Below are 14684 nucleotides of genomic sequence, written 5' to 3'. Positions count from 1 at the left end.
AACAACAATAGTAGAACTAGATTGCACTACCAGAATTAGAATCCTTCTTTTTAGACATTCTATCGAACAATGGAGAGGCAACACCCAATAACTAGTAAATAACCAGTACGCAACCAAAGCAATACCAACAAACAAAAAACCTTACGAAATAGAACCAACTGAACCAATAGCCATAAGCCAAACTACAAGTATACTAAACCAACAATCAAGAAGCGGCCAACTTGATTGCACTCGTGATCTCCATGAAGCTAATGGAAAGAATAAACAACCGGTGGAGCAAATATCAAACAATCAAGAGAAGTAATTACCAACTAGATTGCACGCCACAAATCATTAGAACCAAATCAGAGTAGATGAAGTAGCGGAACACGAGTAAGAGGGCATCCGAGTGCAAATACAGCAGCAAAGCAACCCCGATGGGGCTGAAAAAGGAGCCGACAAGGTACGAAACACCTTAATCCGACACCGGCGAGCACTATGCAGGTCCGACGAGTACTGTTCAGGCGCCGACAAGTACTGTGCATGTATGAGGCTTGGGTTTCGTGTAGTTTCAAGGCTGGGCAGGGACTGGATCGTGGGTGACAAGAGAAATCAGGAATGTGTGGTCAGCGAGGATTGTTAGATTACAGGTGTTTTTGAAATTAGCGTATTATTTGTTCTATTGTGTAACTAGTTTCATTCTCTAGGACCATAGTGCAATTAGGTTATTGTGTTGTAAATATCTTTCACGTTAATGAGAAAGTAATACAATAGAGGGTTCCCATTTCATGTCTTTACAATTTTACATGGTATCAGAGCGTACGATCCTTACCCACGTTACATCTCATCTCGTCTCCTGTTCAGCCTCCTTCCATCTCGTCCATAACTACTCGATGTATATCAGGCACCAACAGGCCTATTTTCTTCTCAGTCGGCTAGCCTAAGATTGCCGACAGTTTTTTTTTCCTTCCGACGAGTTTGACCAAGTTTTTTTTTGGTCTCGCGACCTCAGAGGACGCTGACCCACGCTGACTTAGTTCCCCTCTACACTCACCGGCCACCGACAGATGCTTTCTCACCTCCAGCGACTTGGAACTTCGCTTGCAGTGGTTAGATTTGACTGGGTTTGATCCTCCTGTGCTGACTGAATATTGCGTTACCTCTTTTTTACTTCCAAAATTCCTTGAGTTCCCCTCGTTTCTGACTGGGTGCGTTATTTTGGTTCCGCCATCAACTGGGCTTGACCATCCAAGGTTCTTTCTGCTTGTTTTGGACTTTTTGGAGGTATTTTTGGTATTTTTCAGTCAATTATTTGTTTTTTGGGTATATTATTTGCCAGGCTTGGTATATTATTCTTCTGTTGAAATGTCGTAGGATAAACAACTGACTTTCGCTAATACAAATAATGAGTTGAGTCGTGTAGGGACTATGGATAACTATTCTCTGGATATTTGCCACATTAAGTTGGATGGTACAAACTATTTGGTTTGGTCTTGCACTTTTACTTTGGCTATTGAGGCCAAAGGGATGTCAGAATTTATTGAGGGTTCTGTTAATCCACCTGTTGAGGCAATTGAACTGAAGAAATTTAAATCTCAAAAATCGTTAGTTATGACCTGGTTGTTTAATTCTACGAGGGCTGATATTTGTCATACTTTTCTACTTCTTGATACTCCACATAAGATTTGGACTACTGCAGCCCAAACCTATTCTCAGCAGGGTAACGATGCACAGTGTTTTGAGTTGAGGAAGAAGCTCCGTACATTGGAACAAAACCATCGTTCTGTTGCTGTGTATTTTGCTGACTTGAATGGAGCATGGCAGGAATTTGATTATTATCAGGGATTTCAGGCTATTTGTGTTGTTGATGCTGCTGCTTGGTTAAAGCGATTGGAGAAGGAACGTGTTTATGACTTTTTGGCTGGACTTGATATAGAATATGATCCAATTAGAGTGCAGGTGTTGGGTCGTATTCCATTTTCGTCATTGGGAGAGGCCTATGCCATTGTTCAGCAGGAGGAGAGTAGGAGGGGTGCTATGTTGGACATTCCTACTCCTAAGCGTTCTGCCTTGGTTGCCATTCCTCAGGGTGGGCTTGTTCCACAGAGTTGTAAATCACAGTCTGGTGCTAGCAATGGACCTATTGCTCGAGAGTCACTCCGGTGTGATCATTGCCACAACACCGGCCATACCAGGGATTTCTGTTGGAAGTTACATGGTCGTCCTTCTCGTGGGCGAGGTGGTGGACGCGGTAGTCGCGGTCGTGGTTCCATGCATTCTCAGGCCCAGGCTCATGTGTCGGAGTCTATATGGGTTGCTACCCTACCTGATTCTGGGTTCGGTACTGGGGTTCAGGCGTCTTCTGATCATGTTAGTGGTTTTTCTTAGGGGGAGATGCAAGCTCTCCGCCGCCTAATGACTCGGGCTGATTCTCCATCTACTATAGCTTCTACTTCTACGACAAGTCCCACTTCATCCTGTTTTGCTCACACAGGTATTCTAGCTAGTGCATTTACTGCCTCTTCTACTACTCTTTGAATTATAGATTCTGGTGCTTCAGATCATATGACAGGTTGTTCCTCTGTATTTGATTCTTACTCTACTTGTTCTGGTAAGGATAAGGTCAGAATAGCAGATGGATCATTCTCTGCTATTTCAGGGAAAGGTTTCGTTTTCTATTCTCCCTCTCTTTCCCTCTCTTCAGTTCTACATATTCCAAACTTTGCCACTAACCTTCTGTCCATTAGTAGTCTTACTCGTTCTGCAAATTGTTCAGTGAACCTTTTTTCCTACTCATTGTGTTTTTCAGGAGCTGGACACGAGCAAAGTGATTGGCAGTGGTAAAGCACAGGATGGCCTCTATTTTTTGGACTCTACACCTCGTCCACGTATGTCATGTGGTCTTGCTTTCCAAGCAGATACGAGTTCAGCTTTTTCTATGTTACATCAGTGTCACCGTAGATTAGGCCATCCCTCTTTTGGGATTTTAGAGAAACTTTTTCCTTTTGGGACTTTAAAGAAACTTTTTCCTACTTTAATTAAGCATTGTTCTAGGAGTCAGTTTTTTTGTGAAGCTTGTGAAGTTGGAAAACATAAACGTTCTTTTTATGCACCTATTAATAAACGGAGTGCCACTCCTTTTATGGTTATTCATTCTGATGTTTGGGGTCCTCCCCCTGTTACCTCTCTTAAAGGTTTTCGGTGGTTTATCACTTTTATTGACTGTTATTCCCGTGTTACTTGGGTGTATTTGCTTAAGTCAAAAAGTGAAGTCTTTTCTTGTTTTCAATCTTTTCATGTGATGGTGTGTACTCAATTTGAAATGAATATCAAAATTCTCTGTAGTGACAATGGCACTGAGTATATCGATAGGAAGTTTAGGGCTTTTCTAGATGAAAATTGTATTCTTTTTTAGACGACTTGTGTTGACACTCCACAACAAAATGGAGTTGCTGAACGCAAAAATCGTCATCTTGCTGAAGTTGCTCGCTCTCTTTTATTCACCATGAATGTTCCCAAATATTTATGGGAAAAAGCGATTTTGACTGCAACTTATCTTATCAACCGTATGCCATCTAGTATTCTCCACTTTAAAACTCCTATTGAGTGTCTCCCTACCAGTTCTCGTGTCCTGACTCTTCCCCCTAGAATTTTTGGTTGTGTGTGTTTTGTTCATGCTCCTCGCCCTTCGGGTGGCAAGTTAGGTTCTAAAGCCCATAAATGTGTGTTTATTGGGTATTCTCCTACCCAGAAAGGCTATAAATGTTATGATCTTTACTCTAGGAAGTTTTTTGTCTCTATGGACGTCACTTTTTGGGAGACCACATCCTTTTAGACAACCTCCACTCCATCTCTTCAGGGGGAGCAACATGCTAGTCAGGAAGAGATGAGGGAGGAAGAGGTGTTTCAAAATCAAGGGTCATGGTCTTTATCACTTCCTTTTCATAGTAAGGGGGAGAATGAGAAGTCTGGAGTGGAACAAGTGTCTGTTGATAGTGCAAAACAGGACATTGGTTGACTAATGGATGGAAACAGGCGTAGACCTAATGAATGGCCTACTACCTTGGCAACATATCAAAAAAAGGGCAAAGGCAAATCTTCATGTGTACTGCCACCTTGCCAATCACCATCCCCTGCTTCAGTTCCGGACTCCTCAACTGACTCATCTGGTAATGAATCTTCTCCCATTGAACCTCCTATTATTGATTCTGATAATCTTCCTATTGCTCTTCGGAAAGGTGTTAGGTCATGTACTCAGCATCCCATTTCCCAGTATGTCTCTTATGATCGTTTATCTCCTTCGTACCATGCCTTTTTGTCGTCTCTTTCTTCTATATTTATCCCACAGAATTGGCAGGATGCATTCATGATATCTGAGTGGAAAGGAGCTATGGTAGAGGAGATGACGGCTTTGAAAAAGAATGGCACTTGGGAGCTAGTGTCACTTCCAGGGGGAAAGAAATCAGTGGGATGTACGTGGGTTTTCATTGTCAAGCAAAATGCTGATGGTACAGTTGAGAGATACAAGGCAAGACTTGTTGCCAAGGGTTTTACTCAAACCTATGGTATTGACTACGAGGAGACGTTTGCTCCAGTAGCAAAGATGAACAGTGTGCGAGCTCTACTTTTTTGTCCTGCCAATTTGAATTGGCCTCTTCACCAGTTTGATGTGAAAATGCATTCCTTCATGGAGAGTTAGAGGAGGAGGTGTATATGGATGTACCACCAGGTTTTTCTTCCTTTGAGACTGAGGGAAAGGTGTGCAAATTGAAGAAGGCCCTTTATGGGTTGAAGCAATCACCTAGAGCTTGGTTTGGCAGATTTTCGAAGGTTATGTTGAGGTTTGGTTACAAACAGAGCCATGCAGATCATACTATGTTCATCAAGGGAGGTGCTGATAAGATTGTTGTCCTTATTGTTTATGTTGATGATATAATAATGACAGGCAATGATGTGACTGAGATTCTCAATCTTAAGTCTAGTTTGGCTCAAGAATTTGAGATTAAGGATTTGGGACCATTGAGATACTTTCTTGGAATGGAAGTAGCAAGGTCTGATAGAGGTATTTTTATCTCCCAACGAAAGTATATACTTGATCTTTTAGAAGAAACAGGTATGTTGGGTTGTAAACCTGCAATTTCTCCTATTGAGGCGAATCATCATCTTAGTGGAGATGTGGGGGAGCGCACTGATAAGGAGAGGTATCAACGACTTGTAGGTCGACTTATTTACTTAGCTCACACCCGACCGGATGTTACTTATGCAGTGGGTGTTGTTAGTTTATGCATGACCCTCATACTTCACATCTAGATGCAGTTTATCGTATTTTGAGGTATCTCAAATTAGCTCCAGGGAAAGGAATTCTGTTCTCCAATCATGGTCACCTACGGTTAGAGGCATTTACAGATGCCGACTGGGCTGGTTCTGTGGATGATAGACGCTCTACTTCTGGCTACAGTACTTTCCTCGGGGGTAATTTGGTTACTTGGCGAAGTAAGAAACAATCTGTGGTTGCCAGGTCTAGTGCAGAAGCTAAATATAGAGCTATGGCACATAGTGTTTGTGAGCTCTCGTGGCTCCAAACCTTATTATGTGATTTGAGAATTTCTGATAATGGTCTTATGAAACTCTACTGTGATAATAAAGCTATCATTAACATTGCTCATAATCTTGTTCAACATGACAGAATGAAGCATATAGAGATTGACAGACACTTTATCAAGGAGAAGCTGAATGAGGGTTTAATATGTATGCCGTTTGTGAGGTCTGACGATCAGTTAGCTGACATTCACGAAAGGGCTTGGTAGCAAGAGTTTTCACTCTATTGTGTTCAAGTTGGGCTTAATCAATATCTTCGCACCAACTTGAGGGGGAGTGTTAGATTACGGGTGTTTTTGTAATTAGTGTATTATTTGTTCTATTGTGTAACTAGTTTCATTCTCTAGGACCATAGTGCAATTAGGTTATTGTGTTGTATATATCTTTCACGTTAATGAGAAAGTAATACAATAGAGGGTTCCCATTCCATGTCTCTACAATTTTACAAGGATCGACGACAACAGTAGGATGGAATGGATTTCAGTATTGGGTTTTTTTTGTGGGTTTCAGTAAGTTAGGGTTTCTGTAGTGGAGGGCGGCGGCTATGGTGGTGGAGGGCGGCAGTTAGGGTTTCGACTATGGGATCAGTTATGGTGGTGGAAAATAACACTTTGATACCATGTTCTTTAGGAAGGAAAAAGTGTATAGAGTGTTGTCTTTCACCCTAACACACACACATATGTTTATATTACTCTGGAGAGTTACATGTACATTAGATAGGCGATGTGGGACAAACCCACTTATTCTACTAACACTTCTAACACAGCCTAACCAAGGAATTTGGGTATACTAGTCTTATTAGGACCATGATAACATATGGACAGCAGATCATGCTACATTAGAACTAACAGGCATAAATACTTGCAAATCAAAGTTAAAAGGACATATGCAATACTGTGTGGAGCACCACGAAGAGAAAAGCAAACTTGCAAAAGGTGAAGGCTCAAGTTTCAGAAGTCAAAGGTGTTATGATGGAGAATATTGGAAAGGTATATATTTGTTTAGTTAGTTCCATTTTCTTTCATGTATGGAAGTGCACCTATTATGTTGTACCCTATGATAATGACCTCAAACTGCATGAGTTTGTTCTCTTAAATTTTGTTCTCTTAAATTACTTTAAGTCCAATGTGAACCACGAGAAGTTCATTAGAAAAGGGAGAATAGGAGCTCCCTAGCTTATAGAGTATTGCTTGAACTGGTATCTCAAGTGCATTATGCTTTTATTTATAGCGAAGTTGGTTAAATTATAGAAAAGCAAAGTAGGTGCTTTTTTGGGTAAATCTTTTGTAACCCTTGTAAATTGTCCATCTTTATCTCACAAAGTACCCAGAATATACAGTACCATATGGAATTTATATATCCAATATCCCCTCATTATTAGTCCCTCAAACTTATGGGCCAGGACCAGAAATGAATCTATAATGTATCTGAGGGGATGCCTTAAATGCGAGGCTGGTATCTTCAAACTAGGTTGGTAGCCCACATTTATGCTTTGAGGATTGGTGTAGTTTGTTCCGGTCTCTCTCTCTCTCTCTCTCTCTCTCTCTCTCTCTCTCTCTCTCTCCAAATCTCCTTATTCTCTTCTTCTTCTTCACCCACCACCCCCCCCCCTCCCGCCCGCGGCCATCCTCTTCCTCTTTTTTTGCTTTCGCTTTCTTGAACAGCCGCCAGCGTTACTGCTCTCTCTCTCTCTCCAAATCTCCTCCTCTTCTTCCCCCCGGGCATCCTCTTCCTCTCATTTTGCTTTCGCTTTCTTGAACAGTCGCCAGCATTACTGTTGGGTAACCCAAGTGTAGGCCTAACGTCGATTAGCTGTTCTATTTGCGGCTGTGATCGAGGTTCTGGAGGTTTGCTGTTTCGGATCTGGTTGGTGGCGCTGATCGTTGTCCTCTTGCTCCAATTCTCCTCCAACATTCACTGGCGTTACTGTTGGGTGCTCTCAGGTTAGGGCCTAACGACAAATGAATGTTTTGGAGGTTGGTGGCTAGATCGGACGGTGTGGGTGCTGTGGACGTTCGGATCTCGACGGGGCGCGACCTTGTTGCTTCTTCTGAGTACATGCTGGGCCAGTGTCTTGGCATCTGTGCTTAGGTGTCACGCCCTCGATTTTAAACATAAGTATTGATAATTTTCCATAAATGAAATACTCACATTAGCCCAATAAATATCCCAAAAGATTTTACTGTACTCATTCACCGAACCTTGATTTCAAAAGATTACACTTTGAGGCACCACGGCCAATATCACTTAGTAATAATTAAGAAAGGAGAATTAAATGTTTACATATACCCCACATCAAAAGAATTCGAAATAAGCTGAGTTACATTCCCAAAATAGGATCACCAATATGCCAATACTATTCTTCTAAATCAGCTTTCAGAAGACTGCACTTGTATGCTTGCACATTACCCCATGCTACAGCTCCGGAGGCGCACCTGAAAAATGAAGGGTTGAGCTACATTAGCCCTGTAGAGAAAACTACACAACTATTATATGCAAATGAGATGACAAGTAGAATAAATAGCTATAGTAAGATACCGTATCCCAAGTGTGAAATTTAAACGTGAAAAATAGATATTCCATTGTCAATTACGGAAGTAAAATACGATGCTACGCACCAAAAATTCTAGTCTAACCACAAAGATTTACTGTCCGTACGATTCACTCACGACTACCATTGCCCTTCACTCTATTTCGAATCACCAATCCGATATTCCGACTCCACAATAGACATAACAACACACGTTTAAAGGAAACAAGTATATTAATACGGTATCGAGTTCGAACAACCAACCATTCCTCTCATGGATTCATTCCGCTAACCCTTTGTTCATGTGTGTGTGTGTGTGTATATCTATGTCACCGTTTCAAACCTACGTCACACGTCATGAGCGAATGCTCTTGTCGAGCTATTTATGGAGTCTCATTACTTCCCATAAGTACCTTTCTCACTGAAAGAGCTAATTCAAATCACACAGTATAGACCGACGTAACACCCTTCCCTTAATACACTTTATAACTCTACCATTCGTCTCAAATACATATATGGAATTCTTGAGCAAGACTCACGTTCACATAGGGGTAATAAGGAAATCCCATTTCAATCAACTTATTATCATCACACTATCGGTTTCTTACATTGTCATATACGCATTCCCATATCTTACATCAAAGTATACTCACTCACAACGATTCATAGATTCCCACCTTTTAGTTCATTACATCTTACAAACTATGCAAGAGTTGTACTACGCATCAAGCATAAGAAAATGTCTCTCATATCCCTATCTAGCGTTGTCAAGCCTAAAGGAGTGTCCTACATACCCGTTTCTCGTATTGTATGTCAACACATATCACTTCCGTCAATCTTAATTAATTACATTCCCTAAGTTCTAGTTTCGGTGTCATTAGACTCCTACGGAACCCGACAACCACCACCAAGCCTTAAACAAACTACACGGTCCCCCAAGCTCAAGGGCATACGTAAACTAACCCCTCACAAAGCTCAAACGACGTCCACAAAGTGGTTGGAAGGACCCAAACGGAAGTTCACCGTCCTGCCCAATCACTACAAGTACCCGGTACCCCTCTCTATCTTCTCTTGTGCAATTGCCCATACTTTTGGTTTCTGGTACTAATTTTTGCTCTTCAATTGTTGTCCTTTTTTTTTTGGTGTGCTTTTGTAGTGATACCATTTGTGGGGATGCTGAATTTTTGTGATATCAATGACAAAGAGACTTAGAGGTATTTGCTTACAATACCCGTAATGTCTTGCTAATTGGTGTTCTTGTATTGTGATGAAACTTCATTGCATTAGCCATGTTTAGTAGTGGAAAGAGTAATGGGGCATTGGACCATATAATGACGCCAATGCACGGGGGCATTTGAGTTGCACACCTTTTTCGAAAAAAAAATGCTTGTTTTCATTTTGTTTCCCATTTCTAGGAGCATCCAATGAAAAAAAAAATGGGCATGCATGAGGTTCCAGGGCATGCATAAGAAGACTAAGTGGATGGGTTTTCAAAACGAGACCAAAACCTCACGTTGGATGACACAGGTGACTTAAACAACATATCAATATAAGAATCTTATGGAGAACCTCTGTGCACTCATAAATGTTGAGTTCCATTAGTGGGAAATCCTATGGCATTTAGCATCAACTAGGTAAATCGTAAAAGATGCAAACAAACTATCAATTAAGTTGATACTTTTTTTTTCCCCCCCTTTTTAGTCTCCATTGCATTAGACTTTTTTCTTTAAAATAAGGGTTTTGAATTTTTGTTTTCAGACTTCTAGTAATACTATTTTTCATGATCATTGGGTTGAGTTTTTGTTTGAGGGATTTTCTTTGGGCAATTTTTGGCAAGTGATGTCTGCTATGTTCTGCTTTGATTTTCATTTTTAATTAGTTCTTTGAGCTGCAGGAGTGGTATACTTGGGTTAGTTCTTTCTCCTTTCCGTTCCTTTTAGAAACCGCCCATTTGCCGAATCGTGGTCGATGTAGTTTTAATTGGCTAAATTCCAACAATTGATCTAATGCATAAGGCAGCCATGCTAATTTTAATTTGTTGCTTTCGTCCTACTTTGTGACAGCAAGGAAAGGTTAAATGGTGCGACAATGTCTCCAGTAAGAAGCTTCTATCTTCTTCACTAATGGTGGCAAGAATTTGTATCCCAATTTTAACCAACCAAACAGGTAGTTTAAGTTGACTTAATTTATCCCCATTTGGATATGTTGACTTTTTTGTGTTAAAACTAGATAGAAGTAAATGTGATTATCTACTGTTTTGTACGTTACATCTCCGATTTTTATATAATTGATTTATGTCGTGAATTTGAAGGCTTTTTGTTTGTGACATTTGGTGTGTTAATAAAAATCGTGAAAACGGAAAGTCACACATTCAACGTGCAATTAAATGTTTAGTTAAGCCATAAGGCAAGTAGTTAGGTGATTTAACTAAAATTGAAACCGACACGGACACAAAACACAACATTGATACTTAAACAAGCAAATTTTAAAATTCGGAGGACGTGCCACAACAATTTGGCTCAAGATAAAGCCCTTAACGATTTATTGATGATTTTATGGAGCCCATTTTGGGTCCCAAAAAAATTATTCAGATCGGAAGTTATTCTTAAAATATTTTTTTTGGGTTCTTGTAAAAAATTAGCTCAATTCGATATGTGTAAAGGCTTTTTCAACATTCGCAGTGGTCCTAAGAATTCTCAAAAAGGCCTTAACAATTAATTGATGAAAAAGCCCTTTAAGGGCACGAATGCTGAAATTGCCCTTACAGATATTGGATTAAGCTAATTTTATACAAGAGCCCATACAAAAATATTTTAAGAATAACTTGCATTTTGAATCATTTTTTTAAGACCCATTTCGGACCCGGAATGGGCCTCACAAAATCATCAATAAATCGTTGAGGGCTTTTCCAGACTTCGTAGGGCTTCTAAAAATGCTGAAAAAATCCCTTACAGATATCGGATTGGGCTAATTTTTTACAAGAACCCATAAAAAATTATTTTAGAAATAATATGCGGTTTGAATAATTTTTTTGGGATCCGAAATGAATTCCACAAAATCATCAATAATCATGCTCATTTACACGAGAATTGCCTAATTACACGAACTGCCTAAAAACATATTAGAACGGCGCCGTTTGGTTCTTGTGGTCGATGGAGCGGTCAATTGGTGCGATAAGGGTAGTATTTTTTAGATAGTTTATGGGATATATGCATCGATATTTATGGGCACAAGAATTTATTTCCTTCTAAATCCAAACATTCTATGAACAAATATTTCAATCATAGATCAAAAGATAAGTGCTGAACTTATTACTGGACCACCTATCCTATCTAGTAGAGTAGTAGACTTATTTCTCCCCAAAGTCATCAGCTTTCTCCGTTTCGGAGAACATTTTACTTGCATTCAATTGCAACTATAGCTGTTGTTTTTACCTTTACATATCTTCATGTGTGGGTGTGTGTATATTTGTTTACACATAAATATCAGTGGAGACTGGCTTTCTCATAAACAGGCATGAGAAGAACGCAATGAGAGAGAGAGAGAGAGAGAGAGAGAGAGAGAGAGTCTGGGGTGGGTTTCCTCCCCTCCACCTCCTCTTCCATGCTTTCCCCCTCCTTTTTTCCCATCTTCTGATCTCTTCCTTCCTCCTCCTCCCTTAGGCGCCCACCACCCAGACTCTCTCCTCTCCTCTCTACCCGCTATGGTTGAGTGGTGGTCGACCCCTTCTCCTCTCTACCCGCTATGGGATTGTGATGGTGTATGAATTAATGGGACCGTTGTGGCCGACAGTTCGTGCTTTCCCTTTCGTGTTTTCCATAAATGCACCACATTTCCTGGTGGTTTTATGAGATGGGAAGACTTGGGTCTCTTACTTTTCAGATCGCTGAATCAGTGAAGCTTCATCCCCTAAATTCTGCCGATAAATCATTGAGACGTGCTTCCATTGAGCTTCTGTTGTGGTTGGATCAGGTTTGTTTTCATCTCTTTCTCAAATCCCAATCGATTGATTTGGTTTGTTCATTTATTCAGTTCCAATTCTTTCTTATGGTAGAGTATGTGAATCATATGGACTATTCTTACTATTCTACAATCCTTTATTGTAAGTGGTTTCAAATGATTTGGTCCCAATCGATTTAACTAGCAATAGGGTCCAGAATCGTTGTGGATTTAACTAGCTATATCCGATGCTGAGCAGAGAAGACGATGGAGGTGCAGGACAGAGAGAAATCGCCCATCGGAGTAACCTCTCTTTCTCTTCCTTTCTCTCCCTATATGTATGTATGTATGTATTTATATATGTACATATACTTGCGTATAGCTGAAGCTTGTTTGTAGGATTATGGCGGACAATAAGGCGGTGGCGATCCGACCAGGAATGTTATGGCCCAGCATTTTTCATTTATTTAATTAGTTATATTGTCGTTATTAATTGGTGTTATGTTTGGGTCCCAATTAATTATTTTGCGAGCGTTATGAATATTGATGTTACAATTGTAATATTTGGGATATGAGATTGATTTTGGATAAAATAGTGGCACCGGATGGTAATTTTATAAATTGTGTTACATTGTATCTAAATCTAATTAACTAGTTAGCTATAATATAGAGAGTAGTGGGTAGTTTTACAAACTTATTTTAGGAGAGATTTACACCGGGTAGGGTTTTTATTTTGAGAGAACTTGTGTGAGAAAAAGAGAAACGGTAGTGAGAAAAAGGGTAACGGCAGTCAAAGCTGGTTTGACGGGTTATTGATCAATCGAGTAAGTGGTTTGTCCTCTTCATGTTTCTCATTTTCTTCGTTTCCTTTTCCTACGTTTCAATAGTTTTTGAGTTCCAACTAGAGAACAAAACTTGGGTTTGTGGTGGTGTATCAGTGGAGTCAATGAGGGGACAAATATGGATTTTGTTTCTAGTTTTGCACAAGTTCGACTGAATTATTTGTCTTATGCGATTAAACTATGGAAGGGTTTTACCATGCATGCATGATGGAAGTGGGTGTGCAGCGCTGTGGTGTTTTGTGTGTGTGGCGCGGTGTGCGTGTGGGCTGTGGTGATTTGTGTAGTATGGGTGAATGACTGGATGGGACAAGTGTAGGAGAATTTAGTTACATTATTATTGAATGTGGGATTATGGGATTTGGGTGTTTTGGTTTATGGAACAGAAGAGTTTTGTTTTGGCGGTACTGCCATGGGTTTGTGCACGTGGACCATTAGACTTGGAATTACAATGATGGGTTCTTGTAATTGAGGTTGAGTTGGATTAGTCTATTGAGGTTGAGTTGGATTAGTCTTTGGTTAGAAGAGTATTTTTCTTAGGGAGTTTCTTATTGCTACAGATTATATTATATTGATACAGTTAGTGATAATAGTGCTACATGATTCTTGATCAGGTTAGACTCATTTTGCGTTGTTCGTTTGCATTATGTTTGGATCCAAGTGAATAGTTAAGTATGTTAGGAATTTTCAATAGTTCATTGTGTCCCTTAAAAGTATTTCTTTCAGAAATTTATATGAATGTTATTCGGAGACTCAAAACTGTTTATAAGTTGTTCTATAAATTGGCATGCGATGAATTTTTTGAGATCAATTGTTAATATTTTTTTTGGTGAGAATTTGGTGGATATTAATAGGAACATTTATTTCGGAAATCTAGGGAAATTATTCCTCTTCGTGTTGGTGACCTTGACCATTGGGGAAAAGACTGTGTTAGGTCGGTGATCTTAATACTCAACAGTTTTCTTTTGCCGGATCGTCTTAGGGAAAAGTACCACGGGCTGCCAACCCTGGTGACCCTAAGTTCGATATGTTGGATCCAATTTTGATGAGATTTATTTTGGCTATGGTACTGTTTGATTATGGTTCCCCATTGTTGATGGAGTTAATGTTTTGATCACCACTAAGAATATTGGTTAAATGCTTCATTGATTAATTTATTATTTTGTTGGACACCTTGTTTGCTAAATTTTGTTTAATGGTAAATTATTTTCATTCCCGCTTTCAACTTTATTTAATATACATACTTGCTATTCACTGAGCTCGTCAACTGACGGATTTTTATCCAACTTCTTTTCCAGGCAAGTTGAGGAGGAGTTAGGCAAGGACTCTGGTGGTATCTCGGGGATTTCTTTTTATTGACTCTCATAGGATGTTGCATTTACTATAAAGATTTTAATCATCGCTTCCGCACTTTGTATAGCTTTTGAGTAAAATGGGATTACTATATTGTTGATGGTAAATTTTTATTGGCTGGTTCATGGGATGGTTGTACCCCATGTTTATAATTGGGATTTATTTAATAAAAAAAAAACATCATTGTTCAACAACTTATTTTATTCTAGATTATGTGTTCTGAGTTAGCCTTATGGTACATGGCCGGTCACTTATTAACATGGATCGTGTAAGTTGTCCAGAAAACTAATAACTTCCACTAACAATGAGAGCGGAATAATTCTTTAAACTGGACCATGAACTTGGAAAAAAAGAAACAAGAAGTCAAAAGGCCGGCATAAAATTGGTAGCGAAGTTTATGAAGATATATTAGAATCTTTACACACTAGGCAGGGAAAGGAATGCCA

The 14684-nt window shown here is 39.7% G+C and overlaps 1 protein-coding gene and 1 long non-coding RNA gene across 3 annotated transcripts; both read left to right on the top strand.

Annotated features, from left to right (window-relative positions):
- Nucleotides 1-1272: 1272 nt before the first annotated feature.
- On the top strand, nucleotides 1273-3129 carry LOC131326543 (uncharacterized). The gene is made up of 2 exons (XM_058359361.1): nucleotides 1273-2473; nucleotides 2789-3129. Exon 1 carries the CDS (start codon nucleotides 1408-1410, stop codon nucleotides 2365-2367), a length of 960 nt encoding a protein of 319 aa, XP_058215344.1. The 5' UTR covers nucleotides 1273-1407; the 3' UTR covers nucleotides 2368-2473; nucleotides 2789-3129.
- An 8357-nt stretch (nucleotides 3130-11486) lies between these two features.
- On the top strand, nucleotides 11487-14429 carry LOC131326541 (uncharacterized). Of its 2 annotated transcripts, none has more exons than XR_009200039.1 (2): nucleotides 11487-12079; nucleotides 12306-14429. It is a non-coding gene; the product is annotated as an uncharacterized LOC131326541 (long non-coding RNA). The 2 variants fall into 2 exon arrangements; XR_009200040.1 differs by having other exon boundaries at nucleotides 11939-12079; nucleotides 12162-14429.
- The last annotated feature ends 255 nt before the right edge of the window (nucleotides 14430-14684 follow it).

The sequence above is a fragment of the Rhododendron vialii genome, chromosome 5a (genome assembly GCF_030253575.1).
Source record: "Rhododendron vialii isolate Sample 1 chromosome 5a, ASM3025357v1".
In the NCBI taxonomy this organism is placed as follows: domain Eukaryota; kingdom Viridiplantae; phylum Streptophyta; class Magnoliopsida; order Ericales; family Ericaceae; genus Rhododendron; species Rhododendron vialii.
The sequence above is the reverse complement of the archived record's forward strand: the minus strand, read 5'-3'. Positions and strand labels throughout refer to the sequence as shown.

What these genes read in the sequence shown, in the direction of transcription:
- LOC131326543 (XM_058359361.1), top strand. Translation starts at nt 1,408, where the DNA reads ATGGATAACTATTCTCTGGATATTTGCCACATTAAGTTGGATGGTACA.